Source organism: Cardiocondyla obscurior, linkage group LG08 (assembly GCF_019399895.1).
Source record: "Cardiocondyla obscurior isolate alpha-2009 linkage group LG08, Cobs3.1, whole genome shotgun sequence".
Taxonomy (NCBI): domain Eukaryota; kingdom Metazoa; phylum Arthropoda; class Insecta; order Hymenoptera; family Formicidae; genus Cardiocondyla; species Cardiocondyla obscurior.
Window position 1 is genome coordinate 2,342,105 of NC_091871.1, and position 19,800 is coordinate 2,361,904.

Consider the following 19,800-nt stretch of genomic DNA (forward strand, 5'->3'; position numbering starts at 1 on the left):
AGAGATGCAAGAGATGGAGCACGTGGAGCAATTTCGTTTCGTCCATATTGCGCTTGCGCAGTAATTGATAAGCGAACGAAACGAACCACCGAGCAATTGCAAAATATACGTGCCCTTGTAAAGTATAATTACGTTCGAGATTTAAAGAAAAATATTAAACTAAGCGTAAGCTAATTGCCGATTAATCGAAATTATCGTAAGTTGCCTTTATTTGTAAACCAAGATGTTCAATTGCAGGTTGAGCATAAAATCCTCACGAAAGCCGAACGACCATGAGGCGGCATGAGGCAGTGATGGTCTCTACATAACCTCAAGTCCACTACGGCAAGACGTGCGGTGTCTACCTGTGATACGAACAATGCGTATAAAGAATAACGATATGACAGATAATGATGCCAATTTGAAAAGTTTTGTCTGGTGGTAAGGAAATTTATTCTACACTTTGCACAATGACGATATGCGCCCGCACGTTATAAATGTAAATACAAATTCCTTCAGTTTCGTTCGAAAAAGTAAGAAGGTATCTGCACAAACCGGAATTGGTTATACGCGAGAAATAGAATAAAGGCAAAATTAATTTTAGTGTTAAAAGTTTGATAAAATGTCTCTCGCAATGATCCAAAGACTAGTATTGTCAAGCTGCAGAGGTAAAATCACCATCAATTTGCCTCAAAGGATCGCGTCAAGCTTGAATGTTTTGCTTGAAAAGACAGTAACGATAAAGGATCGTAATTCTGCACATTACACGTGCATAGTTCGCAGATCTTTCCATGAATCTGCAATCTCCATGGGCAATATTAGCCCAAAAGAGAATGATTGCGACATTGTGGGTAATATTCCTGCATTGCAAATGAAAAACAGTCCAATTAGGAGAAGTAGAAATACAAGAAATACCCAGGTTCCTAAGCCTAATGTAAGTTATTACAGGAAGAACATCATTGGCTTGCACAAGTCTGATGATAAGAGGGAAACAAATATGTAAAAAAAATTTTTTTTTATTTATTAGACATGGACTGTAAAAGCATTGGCTACTGCCGAGGAATACAACTTGGAAGCTCTAGCGTATGGCCTGTTGGACCAGCAGTTGTATATTCCTAGTAAAATACCTACATCAACTAATCGTGAGTATATCCAGTCTACTGAAATTTCTTAACATTACGAATTTTTTAAAAATAACTATGACAAAGCGGGATTGTGCGCGATCGCACAAAATTGCGCGAGATTGCGCGCTATCGCACAAAATTGCGCGAGATTGCAGCGAGATAAAGCGTCATAGCAAATATCAGTTGGTTTTTGCGCAACACCCAGCATATTTCTTTTACAACATAATTATTCACCTGTTTAACTATCTTATCTAGTTCATCTGTCTTATCTTATTAATTTCTTTGTCAATTATTTTTTATCAATTATGTTTTACATATATAAAAGATTAGATAATGAGAATTGTCAGTCAGTTTCTGTCAACCACTGTAAGCTGCCAGTTGATTCAACATATTTTAATTATACCTTTGTGTGAAAATTGTGCGATGTTTTCTATAAATTAATCAACGTTTGATGTGTTATTCACCAGTAAAAAATTACACATAACCAGCTACTTAATTAAAAAATAAAAGACAGTGCAGTGATTGTTATAATATTTGTTATAAACTCTCATATAATTTATTGCAAAAAATGGTTTATTTTTGTGCGTAATTTCAAACTAAAATACCATGCAATATAACAAATAGTAACCTTTAATTTATAACCCATTTTCAAAGGGATTTCAAAAATTAATTCCGAATCCCTTTCGTTAAAAATACTAAAGCAAAAAAAAAATAATAATAATAATTTCTAAATTAGAAATTAAATTCATAATTTAATTTGGGAGAATGAAGGAACACGAGCATGCGATAATGAAATTGCCTATCTCGTTGGATTTACCAAAAGAGGAATTGGAAGAATTAATAGATAAAGCAAAAGATTGGGTGCTAATGCATGGAATGTGCTTGAGATCAAAAAATAAATTTGACAAAAATGTCTTGCAGTTCGCGCCCTTCACGCTTTTTCCGTCACCATTCCCTCGAAAAGAGTTTTATAACGCTTGTAATATCCAAATCATTTTAAATGTGCTCGTACATAGAGTAGCTCACAATTACGACTTTTTAAAAGACACTTTGCAAGAAATTATAAAAGTGGATGACTTTACTAAAAACTTATTCAGCATTTATGAGACTGTACATAAGGAGGGGATTGCTCAGAAAACGTCCCTTGGCATATTACGCTCAGATTTAATGTTGGCGACAAATTGTCCCGAAAATGATAAAATACACGAGTGTTATTGCTGTTGGAAACAAATTGAGATAAATACAATTGCTTCTGGATTTGGTTGGCTCGGGCCCGCATCTACTGAGCTGCACAAGTTTGTTTTGCAAGAGCTTGGCTACACGAATGAGTTGCAAAATCTTCCTGAAAACAATGCTCTACAAACACTGTGTTCGGGTTTCATAGACGCGTGGAATTTTTATGGAGACTCGCAGTATGTTTGTAATATAACTCAATAAGTTAATTTTTAATCTTAAAATTTATCTCGTTTTATTATTTATTTTATTTTATGTAATTTCTAACGATGTTAATATTAACTGAATAATAATTTTAACTTCTTTTTTTTTTTTTTTTTTTGTATTTAAAAACGTGTAATTCTTTGCAGAGCAGTTATTTTGTTTGTCGTTGAAGATGTTACGTATAACATTTGCGATCAACGTTTTCACGAGTACGAAATACGAAGGCAGAATCCAGATATAAAAATAATTCGTAGAAATCTAACACAATTAGCGGCCACCGCGAGATTGGGCTCCAATATGGAGTTAATAGTTAACAATTATGTTGTGGCAGTAGTTTATTATAGATCCGGCTACGAGCCCGGTCAGTATCCCACCCAAAAAGAGTGGGATGTAAGGTTACTAGTCGAGAGATCATTGGCAATAAAATGTCCAAGCATTCAATATCACTTAGCTGGTACAAAAAAGGTTCAACAAACTCTTGCAAAGTCTGACATCATTGTACGTTTTTTAAACGATGAGAAAACTGCAGGAGAAGTAAAAAAAGTGTTCACTGGTAAGTAGATATTTCCTAATGTATCGTAATAATATTTAATTACATATAAAAATAATGTGTATGGAATAGAAATATACAACTTTTCCTTTCAGGTCTTTATCCACTGGATTTTGATGAATATGGGGATGCCGCTGTCGAAATGGGTATCTCAAACCCTCATCGTTTCGTGTTAAAGCCACAAAGAGAAGGCGGTTGTAATAATTTGTATGGGAGCGATATTAAAAATTTTTTAGAATCTATGAAATTTGAAAAAAATCGAGTAGCTTGGATTCTTATGGATCGAATTTATCCACCGGTGCATAAAAATTATATTGTGAAATATGAGAACGAAAATATGAATTTAGAAATGAAAGAATTAGTCTCGGAACTAGGCATATTCGGTGTTATTATTGGAGACGATAAAAATATCATGGTGAATAAACAAGCTGGTCATATGTTAAGAACAAAATTATCCACTGATAATGAAGGCGGTGTAGCGAGTGGTTTAGGTGCTTGTGATAGTCCGTTTTTAATTACTTAATGCATAAATTAAATTAAATTAAATTGTAAAAGTCGTAGTATTTATTATGTAGCTATATTATATTACTCCTTTCTGTACTAAAATTTTTGTTTTAAGTCTAGTGTTAAGTAAATTAAATATTTGTTCATATATTTATGTATTTGAATTAAATGCAATTATATACCAAAAAACTTCGTTTTATAATTAAAAGAAATAAAAACTTTTTTGTTGCTTTAAATTATAGAAATAATTAAATTAAATTTTTATTTTGAACAATATTTTTTACAGCCATACACGATGTCATACATGCGGTGGCCAAATACGAAGTAGGACACGAACCACGAGAGATCTTTTTCTTCCGAGAGGGTAGCATTGTTATGTGGAATATTTCTGACCTCGAATGTGGCAACTTATTGCAATTTTTGAGAAGTTATGAGCACAATCGTTACATGGAGGAGATTGTTCATACCGAAAGCGAATTAATGAATTATAGTTACGCAGATGCTGGGTATGTTGATTCTTTTCGTTACTAAATATTTTTATATTCACGAACTTTATTGAACTAAATGATTTGTAAAAAACGTAGACAAATAAATATTCTCAAAATTAAATAAAAACATTTTTTGGAAATAGGAAAAAGAGCCACTTGAAGGATGGTGATATCAACCTGGCACAAGAAGCTGGGAAATTGGATAAGTACACGTTTTCCAATGCCATGGCGCAGTCTGTTAAATTGGGCATATGGGAGGCATCGTTAAATCGCTATGTCGATTCAATTGATTTTGTCACGGAGGATTTAAAATTCGGCAAGAAAATTCAAATGTCGCAGCACGAGGTATTGAGAAAACAGGGCGAACTATTTGCCCTTAGGCATCGAATAAATCTAACATCAGATTTGTTAGACACACCTGACTTCTACTGGGAACGAGACGACTTGGAAAGCTTATATCAACGTACCTGCGGATATTTTAGCATTGCAAAACGTACGAAGGTACGTATACAATATACAGTTTGTTGTTGTCAGTATAACGCTTTATTAAATCGTATATGTTTTATGCACAGGTAATGAATGAAAGATTAAATCATTGCTTGGAATTAGTGAGCATTTTATCGTCACATTTAAGCGATCGTCATCACGTTCGTTTAGAATGGATGATTATAATACTTATTATGGTCGAGGTCGCTTTCGAAGTTTTGCATTATATCGATCGGTACTTGGTAAAGTAGCAATCCATAATCAGTAACAGGTAAGACCGTTGTGAACGAACAACTAAATGATATAAATACTATGTATATATTTTCTAAATACAAATAATTAATATTTTAGTCTAAAAGTGTCTCGTTGATTTTTATGGATGTCTCGGGAATTATTATGCGATAGTATATTAAGAGTGTTTAGCAATAATTAACCGAATATATTTTAACATTAACCTTTTTATTAATTTAATAAGTTATATTTTTTTGTAAAATAATTTTAATATCGGCCTAAACTTTTTTATTTTAATTATTATTAATACAAAGTAACATGATCGTTTACAGTATACATTCAGCAATCTTTGATGGAATCGCAAACTTGTTGGGATTCTGTTCGAGTAAACAAGCTAGGAGACGTGGGACAGAGAGAACAGTGCCCGATATCACCGCAGGAAAATCCCTGCCTGTGGGTGTTTGATAAGCAATTAGTAATCTTTTACTGAGATACTCTCCATATGTAGATATGTAACCAATTTCAATGTACTGATTTAAGAATGGGGACCACATTTCGAAAGATACGCGCATTTCCTCGGAAGATTGCAATTCGGATGCGGGCCGTGCAACGACACGATAATGATCGCATAGATCGTCGTACAATCTGCATACGGTTTCTAAAAGTTCCTCAAACAACATCCTATAATCCTCGCTTTTTGCATCCTTCACCATGACAAAGACATGCGCTACCGAAGCTTGAGACGCTGTGAATAAACCGCAGTTGTGGAAATCTTGTGAAAACGGCGTGTACTGTCTACCAGTGGAAAAGTACTTCAAAGGAAACTTCTTGGGATCAATTAATTGTTTCGTATGCATTGCTAAGAAGGAAATTAAGCTTGCACCGCCGACTAGATGCATGCGATTCGGCGAATCTCTCTCGATCTCATTGTGATTTTCTATTATAAAAGCGGCCATGGGATCCTCGTGATTTAAACCAGATGCTTCCACTAGAAGACTACGACCGAAATCCGTCCCGATTATCCTCACCATATTGTTTTCATCAAAAATTCGGCCTGCATACGCTAACACAGCGAGCTCGAACAAGACCGCATTGTTGCTCAAGTAATAACACATAGGATTCTTAAAGTCTAATAGTTTTAAATCTGTTCCAATGTCAATGTGACTTTTTTTATTCTCTGATATTTCAGGCACGCTGCCGACACTTTTTAATGTTATCGGTTCATTAAAAGGTGTATTAAGATCCAACTCATTCGGTAATTTCAAGAGATTTCCTACTACATCATCATCCATATCGTGGATCGCTTCCTTCATAGCCTTTAGATCTTCCCGCACAATCCTGTTCTGCATTCGCAACTTTAACACCTCTTGTTCCTGCTCAGAAGTAAGTTCGCCACTTTCCGACAGAGTTTTTATGCGATCGGTAAGTTCTTTACTATGTTCCTCCAGCGCATATTTATCAGCGACCATTTTTACATAAAAATCCCATTTTTCTTTTAACTTAACGACGTCTACGTCCATTCCGCGTAATGTAAGGTTTTTCTGTAGTTTCTCTAAATTGTTGAATCTTTCGTCAAAATCTAGATACGGCGACAGGTAGGCAAACGTCTTGTTAGCTTTATTACCAGTAATATACAATGCCGAGCTATAGTTTTTTCCAAAGTTTGGAGAGATAATTCTTTGATAAACATCACGCATTAAAGTTCTATAGGTACGCTTTAAAGCGTAAGTAAATGTACATGAAACATTAATCATTATCTTAATTTCAATTCTTTCTCACGCAATAATAAAAATACAACAATTCAAAATAAATTATAGTCTCTATTGTCGCTTTACTCGTTAATTTTCATCACTTTAACGCTTGGCTCAGTATTAGAGTCCATTTTGTCGAGTTTTTCTCGCGTTACGGTTTCAATTTTACGTTTCTGTGGCGCAATGTAGCTCCCCTTGCCTGATGCTCTTTCTGACTCCTCAATGGTATATGGCTCTAACTCGAGCGCTTTTATTCGACGTTTGTGTACCTTGGTGTTGAAGTGAGTATGCAAAGCAGTATCATTTATGAAATATCTCCTGAAAATCAAATCAAAGGTATGATAATTTTATTATTATGAACATCATAATCGAACGTAAGATTGTGATTACCCAAATTGCGATAAGATTTAACAATTTGAACTTTTTTAAATGGCAAAACAATTCAGAATTTTTAATAATCCGTCGTCTTTTTCATTAATTTTTCTCGCTAAAAAAATTAGGTTAGGTTACCGTGAAACTTACGCGCAATGTACGCAATAATGCTGGGCTGCGCCCGGCTTGTCAAAATCTGCTTCCTGGTTCAACAGCTTTTTCGTGTTCTCTTCTTTCAAGTCTTCGTCGATCTAAAAGTCACGGCCCGATTAATTAGCAAGCAATGACGCAAACACGTCGCGAGTCATCCACGTGCGTCAAAGAGGTTACGGTTGATCACAATCGACCGCGACTCACCTCGTCCAAGTCTTTCTTTCGTCGTTTCGTTCGCCAGCCTTTTTTCAAGTGTGTGTCACCTCTGTGATACTTCTTACGTTTGTACGTCATTGTTAAACTTTCGTAATCTTAACCCGGACGATTTTGACGGTGTCCGCCACGTGAGAAACGTTCAAGTATCGATGAACGCAGTTGACTTTCGTGATCAAAGGCGTGTCTCGTGAAAACCGAATTCTTACGGTCTAATTTGTGCAAAATTTAATATATATATCAAAGCAGAGTTAAAAATAAACGAGGAGGAAAAAGTAAGGAATACCTTTCGTGCGAGAATCATGGAAAATAATTAAAATTGCTCGAATTACAACGACAAAAGCGTAAGGGCGACGTTTGAATTTACCGCATTTTGCGCCCAGTTCGCGGGCAAGCCGCGCTCGGGCGCCGGTAGATGGCGGTGAGGTATGACGAAGCAGGTCACGCGCCTAGCGTCAGTCGACAGCGTTAATTCAAACGGGGTGCGCGTTAGGCGAGTGGTGGGGGCACTCATCCATTTTGAAAGTAAAAACGTACTGTGCGATCGGAGATTTCGGACGGTCGAACGGTCGGGCGCGCGCGCGAGGGTAAAAAAGCCGTGGGACACGCCGCGAGGGTACCGGAGGCCTGTACGTGCGTGTGGCCGCGCGTAAAATGACGTAGAGCGTCGCGTCGGGCCGTCAGCGCGCGCGCCTGCCTGCCGACGACGTGCCGTCTACGTGTGCGTGTGCGTGTGTACGCGCGCGGACGCCGGGAGTGTGTGCGCGTCCGTTCGTGTGTCTGTACGGTGAGCGGAAACGGTGCGCGGTGTGCCGTCGCGGCGCGCGTCGTAGCGATCGGGCGGTAGCGTACGGGAAATTGGCCGCGGTGGCTTCGCCAATGGATGCCAGGCAGCACGGGACGCCATTTTGATATACGGGCGCACGTCAAGCGCTTCGCCTCGCTCACGCAGTGAAACGCGAGTCCGCTCACCGCCGGCCTGCGTTGGGACACGCCGCGGGGCCGAATTCGGGCGTTACGCGAGCTGGCCGGGCAACGTGAGGCGGCTGCTGGCGTGCTGCGTGGCGCAACGGATTCCCCGTGAGTTTCGTTGACAAGTGACAGGTGAATCGATCGAAGCCTACGAGAGAAAGAGAGAGAGCGAGGCTCTTGGTCGTTCATCGTCGTTCATCGTCGTCGTCGTCGTCGTCGTCGTCGTCATTGTCGCCGCCGTCGCCGTCGTCGTCGCCGTCGCGTTTGTTGCCGAGCCGAGAGCGGAACGAGCGGGGCGCCGAGACGAGCCGAGCGGTACTGTGTCGTGTCGTGCCGTGTCGTACCGTACTGTGCTGTGCTGTACTGTACTATACTGTACTCTACTCTACTGTGCCGTGTCGCGCATCCCGCGCGTGAACGCGAGTCGTTGGCTCGCTCGGTGCTGTCCATCCTCTCCCCGGTGGCGAATTTTCGTGCACGCGCCGCGCGCGAGCCTCGTGGACCCGCTGCGCTTGGACGCTCCGACGCACGGGAGCGTCGTACGGTGTTACGCGGGCGATCCGGGGGCGGCGGTACGCCAGGGAAAAGCCACCGCCGTCGTCGCCGTCTCGTTTCGCGCGCGCGAGCGACTCGAACCAGGCGGAATAAAGAGAGACGGATAGTGCGTGCGCGTGTGTGTGTGTACGAGAGAAAAGAGGCGGCGGAGAAGGCATACGAGAGACAGAGACAGAACTAGCGAGAAGAAAGAGAGACAAGGAGAGTTCGCGAGACGTTCGGCATCGAAGAGGCCACCGGCCGACTTGGGTGCAGGACAAGACGACCCGATGTCGGGAGCGGGTCGCGACCCCGTGTCGACCCGCGGTCGCCCCCGTCCCCGCCTTCGTCCCCGCACGTCGTCGTCGTCGCCGCCGTCGTCGCCGTGCGTCGTCAGAGCAGCCGCAGGACGTTCATCGCGTAAATGTGCCCCCGTGCGCGCCCATGTGCTGCACCTCCTTCTGCCGTTCTGCCCGCTGCCCCCGCGTGCCCTGTAAACCCGGAGCACACCACCACCCCCGACTAGCACGCAACCCGCACACGCGCGCAACTCGTACCCGTGAACATGGCCAAGATCCTCAACAAGGACCCCGTCACGTACGAGAAGGAGAGGGAGAACTTCCTCAAGGACCTCCGACACTTCCACGAGACCCGAGGGTGAGTCCAAGTCGCATCTCTCGCTCCTCATTTCTAACGTTTCTTCACCGAGTTCTCTCACCCGCGAGAATCGCCCCCGCGGTCTCGAAGCACGTTCGCTCTCCAGCCTTAAATCGCGCCTCTCTTTTTCCTCGCCTCTCCCCCTTCCCCCTTTCCCCCCCGTACAACCGCGATTGACGATCAGAAGCCGCAACGACGCGGCGGCCGCGCGCGTTGAGGTTAGGTTCGCCTTCGTTCCCCCGACTCGGTTCAGTTTTGAGGACAAAGGTTCTTTCACGGTTTCCCGTTTACCGGCTGTGTCTCCGCGTGGCGATTTCGCACGCGGGCCCACGAGGAAAACGCCTAGCGGAAAATCGTGGGCCTCGGTACGTGTGGATACTTTGCCCTTAAGCGCACGCACACATCCGCAGAGCAATTACCGCGTTATTGTGTCTGTGCCCATTAGTGTTCTTCCTCACTTAAATCGACGGCGAAAGAACAAACGAAACTGGTACAAGTAGACAAAGTGTATTTTAATATTTAACTTTGATGCGATTACATAAAAATATTTTTTTTTTGTAATTTTTGCAAAACTTTTTTACGACTCGCTATTATTTGAAAACTATGCTAGCTGCGAGCGCAACCATGTGGACAATTACCACGTATTTCGTGCTGAGAGACACTCTTGAAATGCACGACGATATAATGCAGTACGTTGTAAGCGTCCTGTTGCCGTTCGGTTTAGTGCAGATCTTATATCGCGATTACGTGACCCGTGATTTTTTTTTTCTTTTTTTTCTTTCTTTTTTTTTTGTGACACGAAAACGGAAATAACGCGCGTTACGCGCTCGGTGTTTCGTAAGACTTGTCATTTATTTTTGCGATTTTTAAAATTAATCAATTAAATTTCGCATTGAGATTCTGCGAATGCAAACATTTGTGTTGCAAGTTTTGTAAAAAAAAATATATATAATTATTGCATATTCCGTCTTTAATCGCGAAACTTTAGCACAAACAATTTTCTTTTTTTTACTTCGAATAAGGAAAGTTTATTTTAACATAATAGTCATTTTCAATACAACGTTGTCGATTACTTTTTTTTTTGTTTATTAGATAATTAAATTATTAAATGCAGTATAAAAAATCACCAAGGTTTTGCAGTATTTCTAAAGTACGTTTCTTTTCTGATTTCAGGACTCTCTTCAAGAAGACTCCGAAGATAAATGGGAAGGATATAGATCTGTATTTGCTTTATGTGGTGGTGACCGCTCATGGAGGATGGATTAAGGTGAGTTTTTCTTTCGTCAGACCTTTTTATTTTAACAAAAATATTTTAATTACATGTATTGCGGAGCGTCCAATTAGTCGACGTGTACCTAATTATATTTAAGGAAAAAAAAAAAGAGAAAAATTTTTCATGTATCTACGGATTAATGTTAACGATGTTTTTTATATCTCGCCGCAAAGTATTGCTTAACAAGACGTGCAAAACCACCGCGGCATTGTTACACAATGAAAAATAATCCCGTTGTGTGTATAATGCCACGCGCCGCGGCGCAGTTTATAATTAACGATTAAGGAGTGCACTGAATTCCGGCGATAAATAATTGTTTGCAAAATCACCGTGGTCCGCCATCTCGTTTCGGTAAAACCGTCGCGCTTTGATTGAAGGTCCGTGCCAAACAAAACGCGAAATGAATTTTCGCGAGGCTCGCTTTTAATTAGCATCCGGTTGCAATTGATTTTGCCGGAACCGAAGTCGACGTTACGTAAAAACGTGCCGAGCGCCTGAGAATAATATCGAGAATACTGTCAAAGGTATGAAACGTATCGATGAATGTGTCCGTACATTTCTTTCGGGAGCTGTCTAGTTTTTTTTTTTTCTTTCTGTTTTTTTTTCAACGTTAAAAATTATATTTTTGAAAAGCTAAAAAAAAATCTAAACGGTGTCGCGTACACATGCTGTTTTATATTTAACGATCGGTACACATACAATATATAGGGTGGGCGATTAAATTACTTCTTAATTATTTCAAAAAAAAAAATTAACCGAACGATTTTATTTGTCTCTCTCGCAATTTGCGTAGGTAGGTAGGCTCGCGCGTTCCCCGGCTACTTATTCCCCGAGTGCAATTTGATCTTTGAGCGATCGAGAGTGCTTTTTAGGCGTTACGCAACCGTGCGAGCGGTACGTGATTTCCGAAATGCCGATCTCGCGTCTCACACTTGGCGATAGTACCATTATAAGTGCGACTAACTATAACTTGGGAGAATTTGGCATCGGCGGAGCAGATAGCGCGGGCAGAGACGTGGCCCAGATTCCGTCGCACATGGGAGCTCGGTGGAACATTTAATTTCTTCGGTGATAATCGCGTGTCCTCGCATTCACGCCGGGGATTCTCGTGACGGATCCGCGCGGATATTTTTGCGCGATAACGCGCGATCCGCGGGCTGGGTGGGCTTTCGCGGAGCGGCGCGCTTCGCCGTCGCGTCAATTTTCCGGGCGACACGCGTCGCGGCACCGTGAAAACCGCGCTATTGTCGCGTCGCTTTCTTTACGAGCGTGGCCGCGGCGAACGAGAGAAGCCGATACTACGCGCGATTTCGCTGCGGTATTTACGACCGATTTGATTACTGAAGCCGACTCTCTCGTAACGACGAAGGTAGTTCTCCGGGCGCGTTTGGTGAAATCGCGCGGGGGCGATAAGCGACCGCGCTGTGGGGTGTCAGTGGTTATCACGCTCGCGTTCTCGCCGCCGTCGGTCCGCTCTTTATTCGTCGGCATCGCGACGATTCAAAGTAGTCCTCCCGCAAACGACTCGAATTCACGGATCGGCTATTTCAACCACCGCGTCTCTTTCATCTTTTCGCGCGACGACGTGTTATCAGCCCCCGAAGCGCATTCGTATCGTCCGCGATGACATAACTCGGTGTGTCGCGACTTTAAACGCCTCCTACCGCTCTTCGCGCGCTTATTTTTCTTCGGAGAGAACGCAGCGGCGTCCAGTGATCAAAGATACATATACGAGAGATGACGAGTCTAAATTGGGAGAGGCGTCAAAGGTTAATAACTTCTCCCGTGTTGTCAACCGTACGATAATTATAATGTTGCACCTCTCCTTGCGAAACGGGACGATTTTAGGATCGAAGGTTCGTGTGATCCTTCGACTATTTTCGCGGCATTGATTATCGTACTTGGATAGCACGGTCCAGTATCGTTACGTCGCGATTCCAATCGATATGCGAGCCCGTGGTATAGCGTGATATCACATCGTGCGGACGCTTATGTAGATTATTAGCCGAGCATGGGGTGCGCGCCATTCGTGATCGCCGGTTTGAGGACTGAATGCGGGAATGGTCCGCGTCGATATCGGACGCTTAGATGAAAACATTAGGACGTGGATGTGACGTGGGGGGTCAAGGTCGTTCGTGGAGGTGCCACACCAGGGCGGGTGAGATAGATCATGAGAGGCAATGGTAAAGAGAAGGGAGAGGAAAAGGCGGCGGGGAAGAGGCCAGGGAAAGCAGAGAAAGAGAACGAAGGGGGAAAGAGAATGGGAGGTGGAGAAGCAGAGAGTTCCAAGTGGAGGTGGTGCGAAGGCTAGCTTCGTCTCTCAACAAGTGTGATCGAACCTCGAAGCCCCCGTCGCTAACTATATGACGTGCAAACTGGCCCGGCTGCGGTCGGAATGCCTCGCGCGAATAGCTTCCAGCGTCGATAATTACCGCTCGCCTACGCTCGCGTCCGTCTCCAGATTCGCGTAAACGAGCTCGTCGTCGAAGTTTCAGGCGTCGAGTCTTCGGGTAACATCCAGTTTTAAACGCGAGGGACTTTCGCCCGCGTGAAAGTGAAGTCGCGAATCGGGCAGAGGTAGCTTTGGAAACGAATTATAGAGCGCGACCGTTTTCGGATTGGAAGTGAATGAAAATTTAATCGAGCCGGAGAGGAAATCGGGCGCGCCTCTCGTCGAGACGTTTAATTAAAAAAAAAAAAAAAGAAAAGAATAAAAGAAAATGACGCTTGGACGATTATAATTATCTTTAGCGAGGAATCGTCGGTTAATCGGTGTTGCAATTGCGACGGTATCACCGTCGACGACGACGTCAAGTTACTCCCTTTGTACGTGGACTTCGCTCTTGCGTTCGGAGCATCGGGTTTACCGCGAACAGCGTGTTGCGTTACTGGCGAAATTATTGTCCGCGGTTTGCTCGGCGACGGTTCGGCTCGCGCGACAAAATCTACGCCGATTCGGTCGGCCGTCTTTCGCAGAGGTGGCCGTACTTTGCGGAAAGTTCAGTAAGCCCGGAGAAAATGCGAGCGAGAAAGAGAGACGGGGGAGAGGGGGAGGAGAGAAAGAGAGCTTTGCGGATTCTCTAAAGCTGCTTTTGTCTACGCCGCCCGCCTACCGCACCGGCGGAAGCTACCGCGCCGAGCTGTAATTAGTGTTTTACAGACGGCGGTACTGAGACGACGAAGGATTAGTACTTATAAAAATGGCTCAATTTTATTTTATTTTATTTTATTTTTTTTTTCCCTACGTTGGAAAATCTCTCGGAGTCAGCTGCACTCGACGGTTCTCCGTGACCGAATTAATTAAACGGCGGGTTCTTCGGAGAAAATTATTATTTCTTACGCAACGACTTTAGAACATCTTCGTTTGTCATCAATTTTTAAATGCACCGTACAGTCGTGGTTATCCGCAAGTGACGAATATAGTTGGATAGTTTGATAAACGTTAATTACCAACAGTTTTTTTTTTTTTTTTTTTCCGACGCATTTAATCTGCGGGGTTCAGGTAGAAGCGTAGCTGATCAACGTCGGCGTGACTATAATTGACCGTGTCATTTCTACGGGAGAGTCGTGGAAGCTTTCACGCGCTCTGCATGCATTAAAGTTCGGGACGTCTGGTCTTGCATAAACTCTTCGCTCTCTTGGTAGAGACAACCTTGATGGTATTAGAAACTCGGCAGTCTGTGCGGCGGAGTCGACGCGTTAAAACCAGACTCCATTTGAAAATCCGCGGTGGAAAGAAAAAGGACTCCGCCGGCCGCGTTATCTTGCTCTTGGTGGCTTGCAGCTTTGTCTACCGTGTGCATTCAGGTGCCGATACGTTTAACATCGCGAGCACGCACGCCGCCGCCGTGCATCTACACCGTTTTCCTCAAACGATTCCATTCTTTCGCGCGTGCAAACGATACCGAACCCGTGGCGCCTTTGTGATCTCGCCCGGACACTCGTCGCCGATATCGGTTCTTTGGTCTCGGTGTCGCTCTCGCCGGAGAGCCGAGGAGCGCGAAAATCTGCGTAATCGTATTACGTACCACAAAGCGTCGTTATATCAATAATTCGCTCTCGTATTACGTAAGGTCCTCGAGATGGCATACCGTAGACCGAATGATATTGGTAATCGAACGCACGGCGTTATTAGGCAGGATCGCGATGAACGCTGGCGTCTTGCTCGATGAGGATGAGTCCCACCTTGCTCCGTGATCACCGAATTTAACGTCGGCCTTTAACGCGCGAAGATGATGTAAGATGATTTTACCTAGAAGCGCGCTTTGTAGCACCGGCGCCGAAATGAACGCGGCTAGCGGAAGCGTTCTACATAAATTACTCGCGGCCTTTCAAAATCTCCTCGCTCCCAGCACTTGACAAAATATGATCCGAAATTTCTGAAACACCTAAAAATACCGAAGCCGCGCCGCGGCGGCGTAGAGGAGGCGCGAGGATGGTGAGCGTGTTAAAAGCTCTTGGGCTTCGCGCGCGCCGTCACAAAATTCGTCCTCTCAAACTGTAAAAGGGTATACGAGTCGGCTCTCTCCCGCAACTAACGAAGCGGATGCATTCTAATCCCGAGCGGTTCGGGAAGCCGTCTCTTCTCGAGCCCGATGCCACGGAGATGCGTCGGGGCATTAAAAGCCCTCGCCACATTCTCTCTCTCTCTCTCTCTGTCTATATATCTATCTCTTCCCCCTGTACCTACCTTCTCGCGTTCCGTCTCGCATCGTAATTACGTTCTCTCGGAATTCGGTTTGAGCGGAGGCCGATAGTGTTGGCGAGCTGTTGTCGCGACTAACGAACGAATCAATCTCGTTTTCGAAAAGGAAAAGGTAGTCCGCGGATTCCGGTGAGCGACCCTCCCCGTTTGATTTAAGCGCAACGATGAATTCCGCCACGAGGCTCGTCACATACGGTTTGTTAGAGGTCTGCAATTTGCGATTCTGAAAATTGAAAAATGCGTCTCCCGCAGCGGAACGGCGCGGGGAGGGGGGGGTTTGATAACGCGCACATCTGGCCGCGTGCTCCCGCGGTTATCGCACCGTCTCGCCCTTCGCTTCCCCCCCGTCTTTTTCGCCCGCGGCCCCTCGTCATCGTTATCTGCCAGCCCGATTATCGAGAGTATCGACTATGGTCGTACCGGTTCCGATGGCGATTTGAAACGTGCCCTGAGCTCTTGGAAGCTACGTGTAGGAGAGGAGATTCCGCGTTCGCGCGTACGAGCGAGAGCGCGGACGAGAACTGAAAGAAGCAGCGCGTTGCCTCGCTCGCTCTCGGGCGGTCCAGCCTTCTCAAGGGCGAAACCAGTGGCCGCGAGGCTCACCTCGCTGCCTCCGCCGCTGCTGTCGGAGTCCGCGCGTCATATCGGCCCCGTAGTCTGGCATTGGTCTGGTCGTCGCACGCGCTGCGTGCGAACCCAAGCTCGGTGATGCTGAGTCAGTCAGGTGCATCGTCGCGGCGCCTCGCGCACCATTTCGCGTCGACGGGTGACGGAGCGGTCGTTCAGACCTCGGGGAAAAAGAGGGAAAAGGAGCGCGAGACCCTGCTCGGGAGAGAAAAGAACCAAGCGCAAAGCTCGGCGCGGGGAAGAAAACGGCAGTCGGGAAATAGAGAAAAAAAAAAAATGTATCTTCGTTTGTTCATTCGTTCATTCATCCGCTCGTTCGTTTATTCGTCCGTTCGTTTGTTCGTTCATTCGCTCGTTGGTCGTCGTCCACTCGTCGTTCTCCGATGACGAGGGCACGGTCGATATGGCAACGCCGCGCCCCACCAGCTCTTTACGCATACCGGCGCCGGCATGGCCGCTCGAGCGACGTGCTAGAGCTGGCAATGTTGCATCCCGATGCCATCGCGGGGGAGAGGACCATGCCAGAACCTCTCGCCGAACAGCGAGGAAAGCGACCTCATGCCCTGCACACATGTGCGCACAGCCGGGGACACGGTGCGAGGGAAAGGGACGGAGCAGGAGACGGCGGTTGGTTGCACTCGTCTGTCCCACGCACGCGCCCCGCGCCGAAATTACCGATGCACTTGCCCTCGCTCGCGGGATTCCTACTCTTCTCGCGGAATAAAAAAAAAAAAAAAAAAAAAACCCTGTCCACCTCTGCCGCTTAATGCCGCCGTTGCTTCAAGTGGACGGCGCCGACGTGCCGTCTCTCTCCTCGTGTAGACAAGATACTTCCTCCTCTTTTGAATTTATTTCAAGCAGACTCATGCAGACACTCCACGGAGGCGCGCGCTCGCTCGCTCGCGAGATACCTCTGCGCTTTTTACAATATATAAAATTCATAATTTACGTGTATTTACGCTCGAAAATTTATTTAGATTGACAATTTCAGGGTCCAAAAATATACGGGACAATTTAGGTTCCCCGAAAACTCCGAAGTTTTTTTTTTCTTTTTTTTTTCTTTTTTAACGACGCCAAGTGCCGCTTCCTAATAAAGATAAGCCTGCTTCTTCGGACAGCGTTCCTTTGTCTGATACTTGGGAGCGTTCTCGTTGCCCAACTTGATCTTTCTCGGGCCCCCATATGCTCCGTGGCGCGTCTCCACCGTGCGTGGAGGGTCGTGTGATTCGTCGGCTTGGCAACCGTATTTCTTTTCGCTCGCCTGTTAATCGTAGGTAACGACACCTACTAACACCTTGACGAGCACGGCGCGCGTGAGGCCGTGCGGTCGAGGCACCGGAGCTCTCGCAGAGAAGGGAGAGAACGCGCGCAGCGTGAGAAAAGAGCGAGAGAGAGTCGGTTGATGGAGGGTGCGAGAGGGCGAGAGAGGAAAGTCTAAGGAGAGGCGTGTGCAACGTTGCCGTTACTCCACTTCGGTAATATTCGGTTCGATTCGGGTTAGTTTCCGAGAGCGTGCGTTCCTCGCGCGGAGGCGCCGGGCACCGGCAACATCGCTATCTCCCGCCGTCGAGATAAATAGGAGATGGCCTGCCTTACGGTTGTAAGACACGCACACACCGTTAGCCGAGGAAGGAGCGAGACGGATGATAGGACTGGCCGAAGAAATCGTACCGCCCGGAGCGGATCGTCGTCGGAGCGATCGTTCCTCTTGCTCGCCAAGACCCAGGCTGCCGCTTTGAATACAGGTGGCCCCTCGATACGCGAATGCCTCTCGCCTTAATCAGCGCGATTCTTTTTACAAGCTCAAAAAAAAAAAAAAAAAAGAAGAGAGAGGTAAATAGAAATTTTTATCACAAGTGTGAAATTTTCATGTTAGAGTGCCAACTTAATTAACACGGTTAAATGGTTCGCGCTTCTAAACGACTTTCGAATGCGTCACGAAAGTATCTTGTATGCGTGTCCTTATAACAGCTAAAAAAAAAAAAAAAAATGAAAAAGATCGTCGGAATCACCCGGTACTTTTAAAACGCAAACTATGGTGATTGCCGTAACTGGCGCGTTTCGCTGACTGAGCTAACACAGGTCGTCTCGTACTTATCGGTGTCCCTTGCGAATCCGTTTCCGCGACGCGCGAAACGCGAAGAAAATCATACCATTTTTCCCTTCCGCCGTGAGAAAAGGGTCGCGGCATTCGTGACTTTTTACCGTCTCCCTTTCGACCCGCCCGCAGTCTCCGCTGCACCGCCGCCGTCTCGCCGCATGACCGTGTTTGGCGCGTTTTTACCTCTTGCGGCCACGCAGGGGAACAGCCCGGCGGTTTGCTTTTACGCTTGCCGATAAAAGTACGGCCGTTGCGCCAACCGTGAAGCAACCTTGGTTAACCGATTCTAACGATCGACATCTCTCTTCCTCTTCTTTTTTTTTTCTCCCGATTTTTCGCCCTCACCTCGTGTTCGTATACCTCGTCAACGAAGCAGCTTACTATTGTTTGCTTTCGCATTTTGTTTACCTTTAATTATTGCGCATTTTTCATTTCCAACGATACGTTAAAAAAAAACAAAAAAAAAATTTGGGGGTGGAACTAGCGTTTGCAAGTTCAACGTTTATTCTGCGAGAGTTCGATATCGTACGTTTGCAGTAAAAATTCGTTAACGACCCGTAATATCTGGTTGAGGTTGACAAGGTACATTGTTAACGAGCACCTCGTCATCTCTTCATCGACTGGCAACTAATCCCTCCAGCAAAAGAAGATGCGTTTTATTAATTAATTTATTTCCTTTTTTTTTTTCTTTGTTTTTTTTCTCAAAGTGGCTCGTGTATGCGCGCTGTAGAATACGTTTGCTGCAACAGAACCCCCGTGGTAGAGTTATTGGCTTTTCTTCTCGCGGGGCAAGTCCGTTTTTCGTCCGTGCAACTCGACGTTTCTTTGTGGTTTCCTATTACGATTCACCACGCTCAGATCGCGTGAATTAATTAGGAATTCCGATAATTCCCATCGACGAGGCACCTAAAACTCGCGTAGCGATCCTCTCTCGATCCCTCCTCCGCCCTCCTCCTTCACTCTTCGTGCCGTTCGCCGCCTCCGTCGCGTAAAAGACATTGGTATTAATGGCCTTGGCCGACGGTACCAGTTGGTAAGCCATCACTCGGGCACGAGCTGCAGCACTTGGAGGTCACTGCACCTTTCCTCTTTGCTCTCCGTACATCGCGGGCCATCTCTCCCAGCCGTTTACGACGCGTGCATATTTCGCGGAACTCTTTCTCCCGTAAGCTTTAGAAACTTGTCGCGCGAGTAAATTTTTTTTTTTTTTTTTTTTAACACAAGTCCAAGTAGTGGAACAACATCGCGTCATCTTTCTCGATTCTAATCGTCGTACCTCTAATCTTGTACGTTTTGAATTTTTGTCAAAAATTTCTGCTTGCAGAGGTGTATCTTTATAAAGTTAAATAATTTTTTTTTTCCTTCTTTTTTTGCGAATTTTTTACGCGTTCTGAAGATGATTTTAATAGACGGACCGTGCGCAACGAGCTCCGTAATAATTCAAGCCCGGCAACGGCGATAACTCGCTCATGTTACAGCTCTCGTAGATTAGTTTACGTTACGCAACGTAAGCCACGAAGCCCGGGACGGAAAAAGAGTGTGCACCCATTGTGTTTTGCGCGACAGCCGTGTACAGGTCGGCAGCATAACAACGTGGCACCCGCATGTTCTCGCAGATGTAGCCGACCAAGCCTGGCGACGCG

The 19,800-nt window shown here is 45.2% G+C and overlaps 4 protein-coding genes across 8 annotated transcripts in view; 2 read left to right on the forward strand and 2 right to left on the reverse strand.

The window, feature by feature from the left end:
- The first annotated feature begins 1,129 nt into the window (after positions 1 to 1,129).
- On the forward strand, positions 1,130 to 4,926 carry LOC139104903 (glutathione synthetase). The gene is made up of 6 exons (XM_070660666.1): positions 1,130 to 2,515; positions 2,687 to 3,093; positions 3,186 to 3,581; positions 3,881 to 4,100; positions 4,226 to 4,583; positions 4,655 to 4,926. The coding sequence occupies exons 1-6, from the start codon at positions 1,869 to 1,871 to the stop codon at positions 4,817 to 4,819; spliced, it is 2,193 nt and encodes a 730-aa protein (XP_070516767.1). The 5' UTR covers positions 1,130 to 1,868; the 3' UTR covers positions 4,820 to 4,926.
- A 146-nt stretch (positions 4,927 to 5,072) lies between these two features.
- LOC139104899 (serine--tRNA synthetase-like protein Slimp) lies at positions 5,073 to 6,553 on the reverse strand. Its single transcript, XM_070660662.1, has one exon. It carries the CDS (start codon positions 6,551 to 6,553, stop codon positions 5,126 to 5,128), a length of 1,428 nt encoding a protein of 475 aa, XP_070516763.1. The 3' UTR covers positions 5,073 to 5,125.
- On the reverse strand, positions 6,396 to 7,521 carry LOC139104902 (zinc finger protein 593 homolog). Its single transcript, XM_070660665.1, has 3 exons — positions 7,280 to 7,521; positions 7,073 to 7,173; positions 6,396 to 6,868 (listed from the first exon to the last, which is right to left on the reverse strand). Exons 1-3 carry the CDS (start codon positions 7,367 to 7,369, stop codon positions 6,631 to 6,633), a joined length of 429 nt encoding a protein of 142 aa, XP_070516766.1. The 5' UTR covers positions 7,370 to 7,521; the 3' UTR covers positions 6,396 to 6,630.
- Positions 7,522 to 8,390: 869 nt separating this feature from the next.
- The window catches only part of Bap170 (Brahma associated protein 170kD), a 41,156-nt gene continuing 29,746 nt past the window's right edge, over positions 8,391 to 19,800 (forward strand). For 4 of the 5 annotated variants that reach the window (XM_070660644.1, XM_070660645.1, XM_070660646.1 and 1 more), the window contains exons 1-2: positions 8,391 to 9,451; positions 10,625 to 10,718. In XM_070660644.1, coding sequence (XP_070516745.1) covers positions 9,360 to 9,451; positions 10,625 to 10,718 — 186 coding nt within the window. In that variant the 5' untranslated portion in view covers positions 8,391 to 9,359. The remainder of the gene's footprint in view (positions 9,452 to 10,624; positions 10,719 to 19,800) is intronic. The other variant, XM_070660647.1, reaches the window with a different exon arrangement.

Coding starts and splice junctions, on each gene's coding strand:
- LOC139104902 (XM_070660665.1), bottom strand. CDS start 7,369: ATGACGTACAAACGTAAGAAGTATCACAGAGGTGACACACACTTGAAA. Junction 7,174..7,279: donor GAAAGAAAGACTTGGACGAG/GTGAGTCGCGGT, acceptor CGTGACTTTTAG/ATCGACGAAGACTTGAAAGA. Junction 6,869..7,072: donor CATTATTGCGTACATTGCGC/GTAAGTTTCACG, acceptor TTTGATTTTCAG/GAGATATTTCATAAATGATA.
- LOC139104899 (XM_070660662.1), bottom strand. CDS start 6,553: ATGATTAATGTTTCATGTACATTTACTTACGCTTTAAAGCGTACCTAT.
- LOC139104903 (XM_070660666.1), top strand. CDS start 1,869: ATGAAGGAACACGAGCATGCGATAATGAAATTGCCTATCTCGTTGGAT. Junction 3,582..3,880: donor CGGTGTAGCGAGTGGTTTAG/GTGCTTGTGATA, acceptor TATTTTTTACAG/CCATACACGATGTCATACAT. Junction 4,101..4,225: donor TATAGTTACGCAGATGCTGG/GTATGTTGATTC, acceptor TTTTGGAAATAG/GAAAAAGAGCCACTTGAAGG.